We start from the raw sequence: 22239 nt of genomic DNA on the forward strand, positions 1-22239 counted from the left end.
CTTATTTCCCTGCAAGTTATTCTCTCTCACATAATCTTTGATTCTTTTTGCCACTTACCTACAACCAAAAGGTAATTTACAGCAGCCAATCTTTGGGAGGTGTGAGGAAATCAGAGCAACTAGCAGAAATCTGTGTGGTCATAGGGGCAGACTGCAAATTTCAGCACATGGGGGGGGGGGGGGGTGGGTGTAATTAAACCTTGATTCCGGGAGCTGTGAAGCAGCAGCACTGACTGCTGTGCTGCCTCACAAACGTAACTTGTTATTTCCAGCAGCTGGCCACTGAAAAGAAAATGGGAACAGGACTACAAAATTTACTTTTCCAAATCCAGAAGCGGTGTTCTGTGTGTCTCCCATACCTCTTGATTAGTTCAGCTAACTCACAATCATCAGGAATCAAATCTAGCAAGTTTCTGGTCTCTACAGCTCAGCCTACATGGTGAATCATTTGGGAACATTAAAACACACATTTTTGATTGAACCCTGTTATGAAGTAGCCATTTAGTAATATTTAATGCAAAGGCCATGTCATCTTTACTGCACCTATTTCCTGCACTCTTCCTGTATGGTTTATGTTGGTTTATTATTGTCATTTAAAACATTTTTTAAAAAATTTTATTTACAGCATGGTAACAGGCCCTTCCGGCCCAATGAGTCCGCGCCGCCCATTTTTTAAACCCAAATTAACCTACCCGTACGTCTTTGGGATGTGGGAGGAAACCGGAGCACCCGGAGGAAACCCATGCAGACACGGGAGAACGTATAACCTCCTTACAGACAGCGACGGGAATCAAACCCCGATCGCTGGCGCTGTAATAGTGTCGTGCTAACCGCTATGCTACCGTGCCGCTTTAGTTTGTGTGCCAGCCAGGCAGATCATGCCATATGCAAGTACACTGAGGTAGTAAAAAGAAAACTGAATGCAGAATATAGTGTTTCAGTTACACAGAAAGTGCAGTGCAGGCAAACAAATAAAGTGCAAGGGCCACAACGAGGTAGATCACACCTCCATAAGTCTCCTGTCATAATAAGCAAAAATTCATTCTATAAGTGGAAGAGCAAATTCATTGCACAGCCTTGGTCCTTGTGGGAATTTATTCAAGTACACAAATTAATTTTATATTAGTTATGTGTAATGGTTTGAAAGGTTATGATGGTGTAAAATGTAATATTAATATCTTTCTTTCCAAAAGAATGGAAGGTTCTATATATGTATGATTTGGGTGGGACATTGATAATTCCCACTGATTTATTACTTCTTTGCAGTTTGAGCAGGGTAGAGAAGGTCAGCATCAGTCAGATGCTGATTCGGGAATTAGTTATATCGCAAATATCCATTTTCCAGTGCTAAACATAATGAAATGCCCAATGAATAAAACCTGATGCAACTTAAAATGTGAAAAGTTTAATAGATTTTGAAATAAAAATTATGTATTGGGCAATGTGCTTCTGATTGTATTTTTAAATTATGTTGTAGGAGAGGGTTCATTTGACCTCTGGTTGTGAGCTAGACTGGGACGAAGAAATTTCCGCTGCTCAGTGTCACGATTGTGTCCCAGTGTCTTCAGACCATCCCTTGTATATTCTTTATACATCTGGAACAACAGGACTGCCAAAGGTATAAAATTAAACTTCTCTGACTTGGCTTGGATTTTCCTAGTAGAAATTGTATTAAAACAATTTTAAATTATAGTGCACGATATGAGTTCATTTTCAAAGGTGCTAAAAGTGTTCAGTTTGTGGAAATATAATTAAAATTTTTAAGGAGAATGATAACCATAATAACTAGAAAATAATAGATGTCAGTATTACCCGAGAACATTTTGCATTTTTCTCTTGTTTCAACTTGGTATGTGCATACAAGTGACGTTCATACTTCTCCCACTGTTGGTTCATAATTACTTCATCTGTGCTTTGTGAAAGATGCCTGACAGCAAGTCAAATGATTATTCATCTCTGCTGCACAATAGAAAGACAGCAGACTGTTCAAACCAGAGAACAAGCAATTGAATCAGTCTTGCCCTTAGCTAAATAACCTTTTCTATATGCACATTCATGCACTTCCAGCCTCTATCATTTGCAGAAATGTTGGTTTCTTTTTACTTCTATAATCTGGGGATGCACAGAGAATATGCAATGTACTGATGCCTTCTCACAAGAAATGAAGTATACATGACAAATGAAGTTGTTTGTTAAATTGTTTTTCAGGGAGTTGTTCGTGCATCTGGGGGATATACCGTAATGCTTAATTGGACTATGTCAAAAGTGTATGGTCTCAAGCCTGGTGAGGTAAAGTGTACTTCTGTTACTCGTGAAAAATTTTCACTGGAATTTCATCTTATAACAAAGACTTTTTACTTCGTATTTTTCAGGTTTGGTGGGCTGCCTCTGATCTAGGCTGGGTAGTAGGACATTCTTATATTTGCTATGCACCTCTTCTTCATGGCAATACATCCATCTTGTATGAGGTTGGTGGAAGGAGAATATTATTATCTATGTTTTTCACAGAAGAGGTTTCAAAAAGGATATTAAAGATCTTGAATGATGAATGCATCAGGTTCTCACCTGTGCCATTATAACTGATCGTGATTTAAGAGGGTGAGGAGCATTTTAAATTTCTTGAGTGCTGCAATGGTAGAGGAATGAAAAAACATGGTTATCCAGTGAATCGAATCCTCTAGCTGGGGTGACTAGTACCAGGGGTCACATTTTCAAAGTAAGGGGTCAGTCATTCAGGATAGAGAGAAAAAGAAATTTCTTCACCCTGAGGCTAATGAATCTTTGGGCTCACTATCCAAAGAGGCTCCGTTACCGGAGTATACTCAAGACAAAAAATGATGGATTTTCAGATATTAATGGAAATGGGGTTAATGCAGGAAAGTGGCACTGAAATAAAAGATCAGCTATGCTTTTATTGAATGATGGAGCAGGCATTATACTTCAAATAGCCTTCTCCTGGTTTTGTTTATGTTCTTGTATTCTTATTTAGCCCTATTTTTATGCTCAGAAAGTGCATAAAAGCCATTTCCTCCTTGTTACATAGTGCCCATTTCTTGTTGAAATTCCACTCATTGGGAATTGGAACCTCAGTATGTCTGTGGTTTTTCTGTTGTCAGCCATTCATATAATGATGTCATCCCCTGTGCAGAGCTTATCACTGCAATTACTGTCAGAGTGGTATGTACTGCATTTTCACGTACTGTAAAGCAAGGAGCAAACCTCACAGCAAAGAGATGCAAATTAAAGCATCCCTCGGGAAATCAGTGCTTTTGCTCACAGTGTCTGCCAGAATCTGCTTCCTGTGTTCTATCCAAAAGCTGTATAGAGACTCTGTCTCTAAGTATATTCCAGACAGATGTTGATAGATTTTTAGATACTAAAGGAATCAAGGGATGTGGAGTGAGTGCAGGAAAATGACACTGAGGTAAATGGTCAGCTATATGATCTTACTGAATGGTGGAACAAGCGTGATGGGTTGAATATTCAATGATCTGTTCCTCTTTGCAGGGGAAGCCTGTTGGGACCCCAGATGCCGGAGCATATTTCCGCCTATTATCCGACTACGGAGTGGTAGCTTTATTCACTGCACCAACGGCACTGAGAGCAATTCGCCAGCAAGATTCTGAGGCCGTGCTTGGAAGACAATACCATTTTCCAAGGTGACCCTTCACAAGCTTAAAGGCCAAAAAAACTTTAAATGGGCGTTTTTAAAAATTAAGATCACACTGCAGTTTATTTCCTTCAGTTTATCTATTGTAGGGGTGTCAGAATAATTTTGCACGGTGAGCTTGATCTGGTTTCTTGGCACATGGAAGGGACTATTTTTAGGAAAGATTATATGGATACAGTGTAGAAGTATATGTGTTTGTTAGTTCCTTGCTTTTTGGTGTGAAGCCAACATAGTTTATGCAGTTTTAGGGTGAAAGGTCCTGCACTTCCTCTACATTGGCTGCTGTCATATCGGTCAAGATTGCTTTCATGCTTGTCTGAAACCACATTTAAATACACTTCAGGACCCAGTCAGAAAATGTGGAAAAAAATAGGGGAAACGTGTTGGCTACGTCAACACTAAGGGGGCAGTATTTTCTAACCCAGATGTGGAAGCACATTTAAAAAAATTTCTTGTCAGCTGAATTCCTGATGCTGACATCCTAAAGGGAGCTGTGTGTGGCTGTTGCTAATATTATTAATATTGTACCATTACAATGTAATGTAACAAAACATGGTCAACATTGTTAACATTGGAACATTAAATTTGGGTTGTTGAGTGTTTAAAGTAATCTCAATTGTGTGAATTTAAAAGAATTGTCATTAATCACATTTGAAACAATAATGAAATAGGAAGTGCAAAAGCAAAATGGTTTGAGAGTGAGTGGGGGAATGGGGAGAGTAGAGAGGATGTGGGCTGTGTAGCGGAAGAGTTGCAGTGTAGGTAAGTGGGTACGGCAGTTGAAAAAACAATAGAGGGAAGAGAGTTTGGGAGGGAGAAGTGTGGTAGTATTCTCTCGAGTCAGCTGACAGAATGTGCAGCCAATTAAATTGAGCTGTGTCAGAGATCCCTGGTGCTAAGGGCCAGTACGAGAGTGGTTAGTCAGCAATAATGTGGCTTTTGATTTGATTAGTTATATATAATTACGTGGCACATTGGATTGCTGGGTTCCCGTGTTGGTGATTTCTCTCAAGGAGACACTGTGGTATCAGCAAAGGAATGGCAACGTTTAGACTTACAGGGGAATAGGGTTTTATAGGCAGTCACATTGATTATCCCCAATTGCCATCGAAGGCTGAGGACCCACCTTCCTAATGCCTGTGATGCTTAGGTAGTGAAGAAACACCCCCAGTTTCATACTGTAAGCAATTCCAACATTTTGAATGATTGGGCATGCAGGAATACAGATGATATTTCCAGGTGAATATGTACGTGATCTGAAATCCACATTACAGCTGTTAAAGAACCAAACGTATGCCCTTCTAAGTGGAACATGCCGTGGCTTTTGTATGTGTTGACAAGGAAACAGATGACTATTGCACGAGGCAGGCTTTGCAATAATTTTGGAGAGTATTGAATGCTCAGGGTGGTTGCATTATGCTTAATGAATTCAGGTTCATTGCTCTCTTTGATTTCAATGGCAAAGTGATTGGATTTCTTCCTTTTCGAGATGGCTGTTGCCAGGCACTTTGGTTATGTGATGGAAACTTTGAGGGTGGTGAATCTCTGGAATTCTTTATCCGGGCGGTTGTGTGGGTATTTAAAGAGGAATTAGGTAAAAATTTGAAAGACTAGGGAATTGTGGGCCATGGGGAACTGGCACAGAAACAGGGTGAGGCCTGGGGCAGAGCAACCTTGATTACTTTGAAAGGAGATGCAGGTTAGAGGGGCCGATTGGTGTGCTCCACTCAAATTTTTGTATGAACTGTTCCTTAAGCTTGCATTGAGTTTCTTTGTAACAATATAGGAAGCCAGAGCATGGGGAGATCAGAGTGAGCTGCAAGGAAGCTAATAAAAACATTCAAGCCCTCTGCAGCATGCTACTAATGTTATTCTGACTCCAGATTCCGGACCTTGTTTGTGGCTGGGGAGCGCTGCGATACAGATACTTTGAAATGGGCCAAGCAAGTCTTCAATGTTCCTGTTCTAGATCATTGGTGGCAAACAGGTAAGAACTGATGATGTCAATAATTATTTATAATGTGTTATCACATGCACACCATGCATAACATGCTCTTCAGAGATGCGATGATTCAGTCATCAAGGCACAAAAGGAGACCTTTCGACCCATTGGTTCTTTGCTGCCTCCCAGCAGAGCCATTTCAGTCCCTTTCTTCTGTAGTCCTGCAATTTCTTCTCTCTTTCAAGCCCATCAAGTCCCTTTGGTTCCTTTGATTCTTTTGCCACTTTCCAACATGAAAGGAGAATTTACAGGCACTGATTAACCTACCAGGATACTTCTGAGGCGTGGGAAGAAACTGGAGCACCTGACAGAAACCCACACTGACTGCATTGAAGATCAGGGTCAAACTCTGCTTCCTATCTACTGTGCCACCCCAATGCAGGTAAAGCCACACAGATTTAAGAATGCAGAAAAGTCCTGCACGGCTGCTGGATCTAACCAGCAAGAACTGGGGTCATGCTTCTACCCTATAAAGGGTATGTAAATGCTGAATCTAAGGGCCACTGGAGCCATTGTGGAGCTGGATGGGGCGTTCAGGCCAGCACTGTCAAATTGTCATGAACTTCCCTCTCGCTCACTGTCCTTCAGGTAGGAGAATCTGCCAGCCTTTCCTAATCTCAGCTTTATGTGACACTGAACCCAAAGCAATATAGTTGTTTCTTCTAGAAAGCCAGACAGTTGTATCAAACCATTACAACAAATCACAGTAAGAATAGAATTGGATAGTACCAACATGTGGGAAGAAACCAGTTTTAAGTACAGTGAAAATATACCAAATCATGTTGATCCTGCAAAGTCCTCCTCTCAGACTTCTGCCTAACTTCCAAGTTCTGCCATTCAGACTGCTCAAACCGCAGCCTGATGTAGTTGTACACACAGAATTGTATTTTTCTGACCAAAAGTGATCAATCCAACAGCAGGGCACACACACTAGAGGAAAGGTTAGGTGAGCATGATCTGGGAAGTCCTCAAAATTGACTCCAGACTCCATGAAGTTGCATGCCATCAGGAGCAAGGAAGCATCCTGCTGATCTACCCCAGCAAATAAATCAGTACTTCACTGGGTGAACACCGTTTGGATAAAGCATTGAGGGTCAGAAAGTACTTTTGGAGGCAGGGGTTGTATCTGTAATATGCAGCAGGTAGTGAAAGAACCAGTTGAGGGACTGAACTACTTGACTCTGTCCTCCCTGGTTTACTTGTTGCAGATACCTCTGTCTCCATTGGTTGGAGTGTCAACTGCACAATTGCAGCAGGATCAAATGTCCCATTTTACCACTGAATACATCTTCTATCATGTTGTGAGGTTTTTGCCGTTGTGCTTAATGTGATAGATTCAGAACAAAACTGGCAGCTCGAACCATAAGGTACTATTGTAGAATTGCATTCCATCATTATTGTCTGCCAGCTGATAGTCCAGCATGTCCTTCACTCTACCATTACCATCATGCTGGGGAGACCATTGCCTAGTTCAGTAAGGTGTGGAGAAGGCCATGCCAGGAGCAGCATCATTGAGAGGGGGACATGAGATCCCCAGCTGGTGAAGCTTCAGTGGAAATGTTGCATGCGTGCTAAAAAGTGAAAGCAGAATGCAGTAGAAAGAGGCAGGTGGTCCCATAACCAAAGAATCAGGTAAGTGCTCTGGAGTTCTGCCACATTCAGCTGTGAATGGTGTAGGGCAGTTGAGCACTTAATGGGAGGATGGGATGCAGAATCTGATGGAGGCCAACGTATAATGAATAAGGTTGAAGTACTTGCAACCATGTTCAGCCGGCATCCATCCTGGTTTCTTCTTGAGGCTGTGAGCATTGAAGAAGCCAGTCTTTGACCAATTTGCTCCACCAGTTGATAACAGGAAATGTCTCAGTGCATTGGATTCAGCAAAAGTCATGGGACCAAGCAACAGTCCAGCTGTGGTTTTGAAGACTGCAGCTCCAGTCCTGTGTTTCTAATCAAGGTGTTGGAGTACTGCTGCAACATAGGCATTGGTCTGACAGTGTGGAAAACTGAACAGGTAATGGCCCGTCCAAAAGAAACATGAGAAATCCAACATGGATAATTATTAGCCCATCATTGTAGGGATCCTAATACCTTGCATTAAGCCCCTAGTGGTGACAGGTAATGTGATTTGTCCAATTTGCATAGCATCATAGAGGACTTCCTTTGGATGAGCTCTTTATGCACACTTTTCAGTGTTCAGTATAACGGTTTCCTAGTGGTGGTCATACCACACTATAAATGCAAGATGCATGCTTCATCATTCACAGACTTCTAGATTCATATGTGGACCACCATATGTGTAGACAAGAGACTGCAGATGCTGGAATCTGAAGCAACAAACAAGATATTGGGGGAACTCAGCAGATCAGGCAGCATCTGTAGAGGGAAATGGGCAGTCAGCGTTTCGGTTTGTGACCTTTCATCTGGACTGATAGCTATGGGGTGGGTGGGGGGGGGGGGTGGTGGGTGGAATAGCCCGTATAAAAAGGTGAAGGGAAGGGGTGGAGCAAGAGCTTGAAAGCGATAGGTGGATCCAGGTGAGGATGGGTGATAGGCAGATGTCGCTCCACCATGTGTGTAGTCTGTCTATCCCTGAACCTTAGGCATGCCTTTAAACTTAACAATCTGCCTGTTCTCTGCTGAAGGAGAAATAAATGAAATCCCCACTGCTTAAGTGGACAGCATTAGTGGCCTCCCCAGTGCAGCTGCAAGGTACAGTACATATTGAAGTGTGACAGATCCACTGACACTTGCTGTGATCCCGATGTTCAGCCTTTAGGCTGAAGTTGTAGTCAGTGAAGGTAACACATCCATCACCAATGCCTTAGAAAATCTTAGCTTCGAAGTGTATTTCTTTTCAGATAATTGGAGGTAGGAATGTAGCTCCTGAAAGACTCTTGGGGATCTCTCTCCAACTTGGAGTTATTCTCCCTGTGCCTCCCTATGCCTGGTTCATTTTTCTGTAATTCAGTTTTGTAGGGGAGCTGGGTTTTGGTTGACACCTATGGATTGGCATTACCTGCATGCATTGTGTTTAAAATGCATTATCAGGAAATTCAAATCCAAGGATTTATCAACCACCATCATTAGATACGTATTTTTTTAACAAAGGAATATTTCATAATTATACATTTTGGGTCATTGATATCTATATGTGGGTTATGTACATATGTAGCAATCTATAAATGCAAGAATATTTTGCTTTATGCAGACAGGACTGAGTTATGGTAATGCACTTTGGGGGGAACTTAAATCTTGTTGAAGGATGTGCGATGAAACTGCTTTTCTGACTTCAGTGAAAGTGGTTGAAATGCATGAATATTGCAGAAATGCTGACAGCATTGTATTCAAGAAAAGTACAGGGTAACTAGTAACACAATTTTTATCATCTTGTTTGGTGGGATACTTTGTTCATTTGGATATCTGTATATCTTCTGATATATGACTTGTGTAAGGCATGTGTGTTATCATGGAGAAAAAGAGGAAAGCAAGGAGTTACACTTTGCACACAGTACCAGCTGCTTGGCTGAGGTACCTACTTCCCACAACCATGTGAAATTAAAGCTTGAAAAATGAAAGAGGTAGATTTTAAGGATGGTGTCTACCATAAAGATGGAGAGGTTTAGGGAAGGAGTTGCTGAGCTTAATAGAGCACAGTCACGACTTGCAGAGCAATTGTGGTTGGGAGTACACAAAGGCTTGTATGGAGGAGAGGAAATGTCAAGGAAGGTTGTAGGGCTGAAGGAGTTTGAACGTTAGGGAGGGATGAAACCATCCAGGAATTTGAAAACACAACATTTTGAAAACAGGGATGAAAATTAAATTTAACTCCTTGTACTGTTACGGACTCAGTGAAAGTCCCTTTAAGATAGAGAGTGTGTGTGTATGTGTGTGGGGCGTGCTTACGTCAATAGAAGATAAAGGACGTAATGACGTTGTTGAAGAAGTCAGAAGAAGGAGAGAGAGAGAAGGGAGAGCGACACCAGCCTGCTTGTTTTCTCTATCGATGGATGAGAAACAATAACTGTGTTTGCCACTGAAATCCATGTATGGAAGTTGGAAGTAATCCGGTGGAGTTCACTTTGTTGCTGACCTGTAGAAGGAAACAGGTATTTGTGTGTGGACGACCACGGTTCGGATGCTTGCAGGGTGAGGAGGTCACTACCGAGTAAACACTGGAGTGTCGTTTGGGGTTCCATCGTGGAACATTTGGATTTCGTATGTACTCTCTCTATGTTTTTCTACATCTACATCTTATCTTCAGACAACGGTGGTTGTTGAAGAAGCCCTTGCTCATGTTTCACCTTATGGCTTGCGGAACTGAACTTTAAGAACCATTCCGGAACTGGGAGTTTTGGACTTTGTCACACACACACACGAAGAGTTTAGTTTTGGGGTTAACGTTCGAGGTTTAACATTTTCGAATTCTAACATACTAACATTTTTTTTTACTTTTGTTTTACGTATTATCATAAGTAGTGATTAATAAAATAGTTTTTAACACTGAATCATGCTCAGTGTGTTTCTTTTGTTGCTGGTTTGTGACAGTACCTAAATAATAAAACATATTTTGCATTATTAGAGACTGAATATTATAGTGCTCACTTTTTTATATTTCAAACAGAAACTGGGTCTCCAATTAGTGCATCTTGTGTAGGTCTGGGGAACTCTCTAAACCCTCCTCCAGGACAAGCTGGAAGACCTGTTCCAGGATACAATGGTATAGTACATATTCCTTATTTTTCATTTTTGTAGGTAATCAGTTCATGTGTCCTTTTATGCTCTAAAGTTTATCTTGAGAGGAATTAGCAATAAGGAATGTATAAACGCTCCCCAGGTTACAGAAGACCTGACTTTTAACATTCGATTGATTTTTTTTTCCCCACAATCTTCCATATTTTCAATTTATAATGGTTTGTGGTCATTTTTAATGACTTTTGGACTAAGGTCCTTTCCAGCACAAGTTTTATGAATGTTAAGTGAAATAAACAGCTTTTAAAAGCATTTACCAAAAAACGCAAGCTTTGAAATTACTGGGGTTATATAATTGTTGCATACCTTTCTTTCACACAATAGGAGCAGGAGTAGGCCATCAGGCCCTTCAAGCCAGCCCTGCCATTTTATATGATCGTGGCCGATCTATGCTGGCCTCTTCTGTGCTATTTCTCCATACGCTTCTACTCCTCAATCTATCTGAATATTTATCCACCTCCACTCTAAATACTTATAATCATCCAGCTTCCACCACCTGCTGTGGTGGCGATTTCCATAGATTCATCACCCTTTGCGAGAAGAAACTTTTACGTACCTTGATTTTAAATGACCAGTTCCTTATCTTGTAGTTATGTCCCCTTGTTGAAACTCTCCCACTAGTGAAAATATAACATCTACCCCTCGAGCCCCCTTCAGAACTTAGATGTTTGAATAAGGTCACCCCTCATTCTTCTGAACTCCAAAGAATACATGCCAAAATTATTTAGTCTTTTTTTCAGCTGAATCAATAACCATTTCTAAAAATTCTCAGAATGTAGGCTGCGCTGGCAAAGGCAGCATTTATTATTCATCCCTTGTTATGCTTGAAATGATGATAATAAGCCACCTCTTTGAGCTGTTGCCATTTGTATTTCAAAAATGCTAGTTAGGGAGTTCAAAGAAATTGACAGTGACATTTGAAGGAAAAATAATGTTCAAATCGGAAGCTTGGAGATGATGGTGTATCAGCTTAGCTGACAAGAAATCCTTTAGGTTAATGGTTTGGGAGGTGTTGTGGAAGAAGCATTGCCAACTCACTGCAGTGCATCCTGTAGGTAAGATTTATATTGGCTATAGTACTTGAGGAGTGGCTGTCCTCTGGAGTACCGATTAATGTGCATTGTCTTGAATGATGTTGAGCTTTTCAATGTTGGTACAACTGTGCTTATCTGAGTATCTTTTGACTTTTTTCAAATGTTCAATTTACAAATATTCACTATAATGTCATTGATTTACGAAGATATTTTTCACTGTAATGAACAGTGTGCCATCTATCTCCCATAGTCTTTGTCTTCTCTGTCTATATACTTTGTTTATAAATGCCTCCATCAAATCTCCTTTCAACGTCCTCTGATCCCAGCCTCTCCAGTTTATCCACACTAACCAAATCCCATTATCCCTGGAATCACTTTCGGTAAATTCCCTTCTACACCACCTCAAACACCATTGCATCTTTCCAAATGAGGGATACCCAAAGCTGGACACAATACTTTTGTTACATTTGATCAATAAAATTTTGACAGGAAAAACTTGTAGGCAATTGTATATTCCCAAGTCCATTTTTATTTAAATCCATAATTTAAAATTTCTCGAGCGAAAATTGCATCAGCCCAGAGTTCCCCACCAGTAGCGGCCCACCTAGGTCTTCCCCACTCTCTTCATGCTCTTAAAGTGCTGGTCTGATTCCCAGTATTGGAGTGTTGTGTGGCAGGAGGACCTGACTTATGTAAATGTCATCTACTAGGGGGCAGAACAAGCAGTTTACAAAACAGCTTAAAAAACTTGTAGAATCACCGTCCCAGATAGCTGTCTGCAGAACATATCAAAAAGTATAAAAGAAACACAAGAAAAATCAAACATTTAAGCATTTTTAGAACAAACAAAAATACTTTAATAAAAGCAATTAAAACTTAACTGAACTATTAATGTAAATTACCTATTACTCACTGTGGACCTTTGTGGCTGTCTCTCTCTATTCAAATGAATGCAAATGTTGTGCCTTAAGGTCTGACCCGATATATTTTTCAGGTGGATTCCCCAGTGACAATTGTAGAATTGCCACGCATTTGCACTCTGGAACATTGGAATCCTAATGGAAACCAATGGCAATGAAGTTGGCAAAAGGCTGGTGAAGAACAGCCTGTAAGTTCAGGATTTTTGCCACTTTGTGCGCACATGGGAATCTGAGACTGGTGTCACCGGCAGTTCCATGCAAAGTCCAGGTCATCCTTCCTGTACTTTTCCATTTGTTCTTTCATTTTCACTTTAAGAGCACAGCAGTGTGGTGAAAATTGGTACTGCATGCCTTTGGCCTATCAGTTTGAGTGCATCCAATCAATGCTGTATGATTATATATGTAAAGCTATTTGCAGAGTGTTGTAATTATAAAATCCGAGAATTAGTGTGACACTTTAAACTCTGATTCTAATGCTGGTGTAATTTAACATTAAAACTGCTTCAATTATGGGACATATCAGGTGAGCTTCACCATCATGTAGCTAACAAGTCAGCAATTCCAGCAGGGAAACTAAGATCTTTTTGTTTTGTCCCATTGCTGGTGATAAATGCTTATCTTTGTAGACTAAAATGAAGCTTTGCCTTTGTGATGTGTTGAAGCCATATATCGCAAAGCAGGGGCAGTGCATCAAATTGCAATCCAAATTATTCAGGGCAATTAAATGTTTTGAAATTATACCAAATAGTATTAATCAGGCAGCATGGGAGAGCTAGTTATGTGCTTTTTAAATCCAGTTTCTTTACTTAGTATATCATAACACAGGAATAGACATAGCAGAAAAGATATTTTGATAACCATCTTTTTCAGACCAGACCACATATTTAATTCATGTTTGCAAATTAACTTTAAAATGTTCTAAAGTGGGTGGGGAAAAAAGCACAATTATTAGTATTGTCCAGGATGAACACTTCTATTGATCAGAGCACTAGTATACTCTATCCCAATGCATGTCATATCTGAACTATTTAACCTTTCATGATACTAATCATAATGGCCTGAAACCTGTGATGAGGGTCATAATTGTTCTATCAATGCTGTACATTATAAAGGAAAACAGATTATACTGATAGATTTATTTTTCTAGTTCATGACTTTCAGAATATCAGGCATTTGCTTTGTATTTCTTTTGTTAATAACCTCAAAAACAGTTCTTAATACAATTTATGATGGGTTTCCAGTAGTATGGTTAATTTGGTTATTAGAAGTATTTTATTTCCATAACAGCCACACACAAAGCAGGCATCAAGTCTTAATAATTGTGATCAGGCATAAATTTATTTTGATGATAAACATTTAATCTGATTTTATCAACAAAATGTTATATTCTATTCATTTTATAGCAGTAATTCTGGACAATGACATGAAAGAAGTGAAGTGCAACGAACTGGGGAATATTGCAGTCAAGTGAGTGTTAATTACACTTTCAGGGTGCATTCAGCATTGCTGTTCCATTTAATAGATCTGATCTTACTTTCAAAATGCAAGGATCAGTTTTTAAATTTTAATCTAGACCACGAGAGACCATGCCATTCTTAAGAATGATAAATAATTACAAGTGAAGATGATCATCTGCCTTTGAATATATTTCTCGGGTTGTGGGCATCATTGTCTGGTATCTTTAATATTCTTAATTGCTCTTGAGAAGGTGGTGGTGAGAGGTATTTCCACAAATAGTTGGACAGAGGTTTCCAGTGTTTGGCATTGAGCTTTAAGAAATGGCAACTTGTGATTCATGTCCTTCAAGGAAAGAATTGTCATTTTTACCCAGTCTGTATGCATGTCCAGATTCAGTGGTTCGACTCTTACCTGCCTTCTCAGTTGAGGGGAAGTGAGGGAAGGACAGTAAGTGTTACCATTGCCAATCTCTAAATGAATTAAAAAAAAATGTGGTCCAATGGATGTTGATGGTGGGAAATTCAGCAATTGTGCCATGGGAAGTAATTAAACTCGTTCATTGTAGATTGTCCTAGCCCAGTTTCATTGTTGACCGGTTTGTGTATTGTGTCTGGAGTAATTGAGTATCTGAAGAATCTTGAAATCATCAGGATTCAGCTCTATTTATGACACTTTTTATGAAGGAAATTATGTTGCTGAAGCTGTTGTAAACAGTTCAGCAGAGGATGCTGGAATGTGGATCTTCTGCAGGGATGTTTGGAGTCCATGGAGGTTGGCCTTGAGCCTAATATGTCCTTACCCAGCATGACTCTAGCTAGGCTTAGTTATGACTTCTGGAAATTATACACCTGCCTCATTGACTTCAGTATTGTAAACCTTCTTTGGTGCCACAGTTTATCAAATGGAAGTAACTCTTAGCCAAAATCAAATTTGAGAAGTCCTATTACGTGAATTCAGCAATTGTATTAAAAAGACTTCAATTTCAATTGTACTTAAAATTCTAAATGATTAAAAAAATTGAAACTGAATTGTCAACTTTAGTTTAAAATAGTTTAATTTAAATAAAAGTGGGTTGTAACTCATAACGAAGGACGATTGATAAATAATAGATGTGACATTTTCTAATGTAGAAAATGGACATTTGACATAACATGAGTATTTTGAAATGTGTCTATCTCAGCTGATATCAGCATAAGTGACAGAGCAATGTCATGTCCAGTCACTTATTACTGATATATAGTTTTCTGTAGTTAACATGGAAAAGCATAATTTCATTCACAGATTAACTTCACAGCAAGCATGAAATTTTACTTCCTTTACATCTCGGGTATCTTTTTTCCAATCTTTGGTTTTAAAGTAAAGTAAATCAAACATAGTAACCTGCTTTAAGCTAGAGCTTCCATCTTTTCACTTGGCATAATTCTGATTGACTATAGAATAAGTGTCCTATTGCCAGAGCAACTCATACTACTGAAAATTAGCTTTTGCAGGAAGCCATTTGAGAAACCCCAGTACAAGTTCCACAGTGTTGGTTTACACGTGTGAAATTGCACTTAAGTCAGATTTCCTGCCAGTGGGAAAATAGCCATAAATAAAGATCCAACAGTGAAATGCTGGAAATAATCAGCAGGTCAGGCAGCATCTGTGAAGAAAAAAAAAGTGTTGACATTTCAGGTCAATGAACTCAGAATTTGGAAAAGCAAGAGGTACAATGGCCTAGAAACTCATCTGCACATTGCCCCCAAAAAGAGGCTATACAGATGAAAATTGTGTTAATGTGGTCTTAGCCAATTTTGCACATTTTCTGAATGTTTTCTCACCAGCTGTTAGTAAGAATGGATTTACTGCTACATTACATTTGTGAACCGTAGCATTAGTTTTCTGGTGTTCAGCTCACCCAAATGATGTCAGGGGTAGTGAAATGCCAGAAATAGCTTTCTGAAGAGACTTTCAATCATGTTGATCTGACTCAAGTTGCACAGTCCTCTCATTGGGAAAGAAAAACACTGCAGCCAAATTTCACTTGCAGGTCTGAATGTAAAAGCCACATTTATCAAAATAAGAGTGCTCCCCACTTTGTGGACAGAGCTATTCTTGATTTATGTGGCACTGAGCAGCCACTGCTGTGGCATTTCTCAGCAGAAATGGCTTGCAAGATTACCCTGACTGGTCTGGAGAGCAGTGCAGAAACTTGTGTTTTTTTTTGCCACATCAACAAATGGTTGTACTATACTCAAAGACAGTCTAGCCTCCCTCAGACCTTACACCAGAATCCTTGCAGGCAGCCTCCACCGAGATGTGCCACATAGTATTTTGCTGCTTTGCAAAAGTCAAGAATGGGTCAACCATCAAAATGGGGAATCTTCCAGTTTTGGCAACTTTTACATTCACACTTGCAGGAGGCATTTGGCCACAGAGCAGGGCTCCCAAAATTGCTGATACTATGACCTTAGAAACCTCCCTGGCAATTTCCTGCCATGGAAAGACCTTTGCGTGAGGAAGTTGCCTCCTGTGTGCACTGTTCTTCAGATGCCTTTGCAGGTTCCCCTGGAGAGGACTCTGACATCCCACTTCACATCAGTGGTATGCACTCATTCCTTACTGACATTCCCTCTTAACTAAAAAAGTGCTGATTATATTGTGGCATGACTTTTTAAGGTAATTTCCTGAGGTCCTGAGAAAAGATGTTATCATTAGAAATTCACACCCTAATGCCTGTTGTTCCTGAAACAGTAGGGTTATGTGCTACTTCTAATTTGCAATTGATATTAATAAATTTCGTCTTTTTTTTTCGAAAAAAGAGCTTTAGGAAAGTATAGGAAGATTGCTAATACCATTTTAATGCCAGAAAAATGATGCAAACAAATTTCAAGGCTGCTGTTTTACCTTTTAACTTTCCCCAATTCTGGAGAAAATTTATTGATATGACGTGTTCACTATTTCTCTTTTCACAGTTACTGCCTTGCCTGTTAAATATTTACAACATTTTCTGCATTAATATGGATAATGGTGCTGGCTTGCTTCCATTTCTGCTTATCACAAGCTAGTATCCCTGTTTTAATACCATTGTTTCCTTTAAGGTTACCTTTGCCTCCAGGTTCATTGGCAACACTTTGGGAAAATGAAAAGTTGTTTAAAGAGCTTTACTTTACTAAATATCCAGTAAGTATGATACTCTAAGAAAATCACTTATCACTAAATACAGTCTACAAAATGAGCATATTAGATTTTTGGATGAAACACTGTGCTTAATATAAAAAGTGGTAATGCTGGTGTTTAAAATAGATTATTTGAGATCTAGGAGGCACTTTCAAGTTCCCACTCCATCCTCCTGCAGAAGCAGGTGAGGGAGAAGATAATGTGCCTTCTACAATCTAATGCTTCAGATCCTGCTGTCTCAATCCTAAATTAATTCATTCCTTTTAGCAGATGAGAGCACCCACTGGAATGGTAAGAAGCTTCTCCTTTAAGCATGAAGATACAGCATTGATTTAGTGAACCTGGCAGTGGTCATAATCAGAGTATTGCTTTGGAAATTGGTCCCTAAAAATTAGAATGGTTCTCTGCTGTCCTGGGCTACACTGGCCCATGAAACCAAGATTCCCTTTCTCTCCACAATATCCCTAAATTACACACTCACCCTTCCTCCAACCATGTGGTTGTACGGCTGAGTGGTCTAAGAGAGCAGTAGTTCATCGAACATAGAACAGTACAACACAGTACAGGCCCTTTGGTCCACGATGTTGTACCGACCAATGTAAACCTACCCCACGATCAACCTAACCCTTCCCTCCTACGCAGCCCATTACCCTCCATTTTTCTTATATCCATGTGCCTATCCATGAGTCTTTCAAATGTTCCTATTGTATCAGCCTGCACCACCACTCCCAGCAGTGTGTTCCAGGCACCCACCACTCTGTGGGAACCTCAGACATCTCCACCAAACTTTCCCTCCGCTCACCTTAAACGGATGTCCTCTTGTATTGGCCTTTGCTGCCCTGGGAAAAAGGTGCTGGCTGTCTACTCTATCTATCCCTCTTATAGTCTTATATACCTCTATGAAGTAGTCTCTCATCCTGTGTTGCTCCAAAGAGAAAAGCCCTAGCTTGCTCAACCTTTCCTCATAGGACATGTTCTCTAATCCAGGTAGCATCCTGGTAAATCTCCTCTGCACCCTCTCTAAAGCTTCCACATCCTTCCTCTAATGAGGCAACCAGAACTGAACACAGTACCCTAGGTGTGGTCTAACCAGAGTTATGTAGAGCTGCAATATTACCTCACAGCTCTTGAATTCAATCCCCTGACTAATGAAGGCCAGCACACCACATGCCTTCTTAACCACCCTATCAACTTGCACGGTAAATTTGAGGGATCTATGGACATGGACCCCAAGATCCCGCTGTTCCTCCACACATCTAAGAATCCTGCTATTAACCTTGTACTCCATTTTCAAGTACGATCTTCCAAAATGTATCACTTCACACTTCTCTGGATTGAACTCCATCTGCCACTCCTTGGCCCAGTTCAGATCCCACCACTGCCAGCAGGAGCATACTTATTTGTTTCTTTGGATCCAAAATTGGTTACGTGATAGGAGGCAGAGGGTAATAGTAGAAGGATACTTTTCTGATTGGAAGCCAGTGACTAGTGGTATCTTGGAAGGGCTGGGTGCTGGGACTTTTGTTGTTTGTGATCTATATTAGTGACTCAGATGTGAATATAGGAGGTACGATTTGTAAGTTTGTGGATAACACGAAAACTGGTGGTGTCGTGGATGATGAAGAAGGTTGTCTAAGGTTACAGTAGTACATGAATCAGCTGGAAAGTTGGACAGAGCATTGCAGATGGAATTCAATTTGGACAAGTGTGAGTTGATGCATTTTGGGAAGTCATAAGGTAGGACGTACATTTACTGTAATATTAGGAAATGTTGATTAACAGGGGGTTCAAGTCCATAATTCCCTGAAAGTGGTAACCAGAGTAGTAGAAAGAGTGGTGAAAAAAGCATAAGGCATGCTTGCCAGGACATAGAATATAAGAATTGGGATGTCATGTTGCAACCTTGGATAGGCCGCACTGGAGATACTGTGTGCAGTTCTGGTTGCCACACTACAGGTAGGATGTGGTTGTGCTGGAGAGGTTGCAGAGGAGATTCACCAGGACGTTAGTTATGGGGCTATGGTGGGTTTGTTTTCCTTGGAGCGAAGGAGACTGAGGGCTGACCTGACTGAGAGGTATATAAAATTATGAGGCATAGGATAGATGGTCAGAATCTTTTCCTCGTGATAAGGATGTCTAAAACAAGAGGGCATAGGTTTGTGGCGAGAGGGATGAGGGACAGATACTATCAATGTTTAAGAGGCATCTAGATAGGCACTTGAATAGACAAGTTATGAAAAGATATGGACCTATGTGGGAAAACGGGATTAGCGTAGATAGATGCAATGGTCGGCATGGATGTAGTGGGCTGTAGGGTCTCCTTCTGTGCTGTACAACTGACTCTATAACCCAGCAACTTTACTGCCAGAACCTAGACTGAAAAGAATGGGGCTATTGACACTGCACTAAATGTACCTGCAATTGTAGCTTGTACCTTTATTTTTGTTGAAGGGTTACAGTGATACTAAAAGAAAAATTAGGCCTATTCATAAACTGCACATGCAGGTAATAATGATATACGAATAGCATGGCACCAGTTAGAGTGAACTTTTATCCATTACTTTTAACTCTTATGTCAATCCAGGGTTACTATGATACAATGGATGCTGGCTATATGGATAATGCTGGATATTTGTACGTCATGTCTCGGGTGGATGATGTAATCAATGTTGCAGGTCATAGGATTTCAGCTGGTGCTATTGAAGAGGTAAAATTACTTAAGAATATTTTCTCTTAATCTTGTCTCAATTTTTTCCCATAGCTGGTTAACTGACAGCAATGCTTTGTAACTAACTTCTTATTTTTTTAAATTAAAACAACTCAATGCAAGACTTAAATTATACAATATACTGAATATATCTGTTGACATTCTTTCAGTCGATTATCACTCACCCAGCAGTAGCAGACTGCGCCGTGGTGGCCTTCAACGATCCTATAAAGGGACATGTTCCACTAGCCTTGTGTGTTTTAAAGACTGGTAGGATGTTTAATCTCACCTGTTGGTACTACACAGTTTCAGTTAACATTCCAGATTAATAATTTAATTACATTTTTCTTCATAAATTATGTATAAACAGGTGTAGCTGAGACATTTGAAAAACTTTCAGAAGAGATTGTTAAAATTGTTCGGGACTCTATTGGTCCAGTCGCAGCATTCAGGAAAACAGTTTTTGTACCAGAGTTACCAAAAACTCGTTCTGGCAAGATACCTCGTTCTGCACTTTCAGCAGTTGTAAATGGCAAGCCTTTCTCAGTAAGTTTGTGTTTTTCATTTACTTTTAACAGTGCTGTGATTTTGAACATCTGATTTTTAGATATATACACATATAAAAGCCTTCAGTTTGCCACCAATGTAATACCTTGTATGGGTTTACTCAGGTTTTCTTAACTGCAGCTTTGTTACTTTTGTTGTTCTGAAATATAAATAAAGTTTGATCTGTTGGCTGTAATGAAATTTTTAGTGCACAGAGCTGTCTCTTTTGAAACTAGTTGAGCTAATTTAGGAAGAGAACGAAGCATGAAAGTATGATTGTTGAAAACAAATCAATGCACATGTCTATACATACAATTGGAGATTGTTTATTTAGTGCACACTTTCTGCATAACACTTTCACAGTTAATGGATTAAAAGTAAACGTAACAAATGTGAACTAAGAAATAGGTAGCAAATGAAAATGTATGAAAACTAGTTGCAGAAACCTGCCAGAAAGAACATCCTGATTGGAAAAACAATGAATTAAGAGCAATCCCGTTGTTTTACAAAGTACATTCTGAGAAAACTTTATCAAAATTATTTCTCAGAACATGAAAAACAAAATCGTGATAAAAATTTGCTTGACTTTTGAGTTATTAAATGGTTTCATCAAAAATTTTTGTCTGGAATATATCTGCTTGAAAACAATATAGCTTCCCAAAAGGTTTGGACCTGATTTTCTTGCCCAGAATCCTACTACGAATATTGCAGCATATTCTGTGTGTGCAAAGTGCACCATTTTCCTGGATGTTTTGGCTCTCTGCAAGCTGCTTACAGTTGACAATACCATACCCAATAGGTTTACAAATAGCTGAGACAGTGTTTTCTAGAGGCAAGAATTATGAGCAGCCTAGATAAAGTAAACAGGGAGCACCCATCTCCCTTTGCAATGGGGTCAAGAACTAAGTGCATAGACTTAAAGATTTTGGTAGAAGGAATTAGAGGAATGCTGAAGAAATATTTTTCCAAGAGGGTGCCGGGACTTGAGCTGAAAGGGTGGTATGGGCAGAAGCCCTTGTGACACTTAAACTGAATTTGGATATATACTTAGATTCTTTGCTTGCAGGGTCAAGGGTTGCAAGTTACCAAAGGAATACGTCGGGATAGAAGTTAGTTAGGTAGCTCCAAATCAAGGTGCCTTGCAGTTGAAAATTGGGTTGACCCACAGTAGAACATTCTTATGCCTTGTAACTACTGGGAAATTTCAATAGGATTATCATTCACCATAGAACTATTCTCTCATGTAAATTTCTTCTCTTTCAATGCCCACATATTTTCTGTACTGCTTCTGCTCATTGTATGAAGAATTTCTGTCATCCCACGCTTGTGTCTGTATCCATTGCTACTGTAGTATTGTGAATGGTGCTGCAGATCAGCACCATTCTGGTGAAACACACAAGTAGCTGGAAGAACGCAGCCGGTCAGGTAGCATGTGTAGAGGGAAATGGACATCGACGTTTCCAAATGAAAGATTGCGACCCGAAACATTGACTGTCTATTTCCCTGCCACAGGTGCTGCCTGACCTGCTGAATTTGTCTAGTTTCTTGGTTTATTGCTCCAGATTCCAGTGTCTACAGTCTCTGTTAGCATTCTGATGACCTTGGCTGGTGCATATTGATGGGCACTTCCAGATCAGTCCAGACACCTGGTAAAAAATCTTAACTATACAGTAGTTTGCTCAGTCAGATTCCTTGTTGACAATTTGAACAATTCCTGGGCTGAATTGTGTTCCTTGTGGGTGTCTGAACCTATTGAGTAAAAGATTACTTGATAAAGAGCACCCAGCTAGTTAGTTTCTTGAAAGGGATGAAAAGATCTCCACAGTAAACTGTTGCAGGAAAATGTATAATGAACCATTACATATTAAAGTGGGAAATTTGGCTCTCCTGAAAATGTTCCTTCCATAAGGTTTGACGTGTAGGTTGGTTTCCTGACAAGTTATTAGCTTGAAATTAACACAAGTTAACATTTCAAAAGTTTAAATCAAGTA

At 39.8% G+C, this 22239-nt stretch overlaps 1 protein-coding gene across 5 annotated transcripts in view; it reads left to right on the top strand.

The window, feature by feature from the left end:
• Positions 1-22239, top strand: part of acss3 (acyl-CoA synthetase short chain family member 3) — a 64408-nt gene that overhangs the window by 38218 nt on the left and 3951 nt on the right. For all 5 annotated transcript variants that reach the window (XM_052029822.1, XM_052029823.1, XM_052029826.1 and 2 more), the window contains 11 exons: positions 1478-1618; positions 2209-2289; positions 2373-2468; positions 3508-3659; positions 5554-5657; positions 10297-10392; positions 13782-13845; positions 16917-16998; positions 19580-19702; positions 19873-19972; positions 20073-20248. In XM_052029822.1, the coding sequence (XP_051885782.1) occupies positions 1478-1618; positions 2209-2289; positions 2373-2468; positions 3508-3659; positions 5554-5657; positions 10297-10392; positions 13782-13845; positions 16917-16998; positions 19580-19702; positions 19873-19972; positions 20073-20248 (1215 nt within the window). The remainder of the gene's footprint in view (positions 1-1477; positions 1619-2208; positions 2290-2372; positions 2469-3507; positions 3660-5553; positions 5658-10296; positions 10393-13781; positions 13846-16916; positions 16999-19579; positions 19703-19872; positions 19973-20072; positions 20249-22239) is intronic.

This window comes from Pristis pectinata, chromosome 15 (genome assembly GCF_009764475.1).
Source record: "Pristis pectinata isolate sPriPec2 chromosome 15, sPriPec2.1.pri, whole genome shotgun sequence".
Taxonomy (NCBI): Eukaryota; Metazoa; Chordata; class Chondrichthyes; order Rhinopristiformes; family Pristidae; genus Pristis; species Pristis pectinata.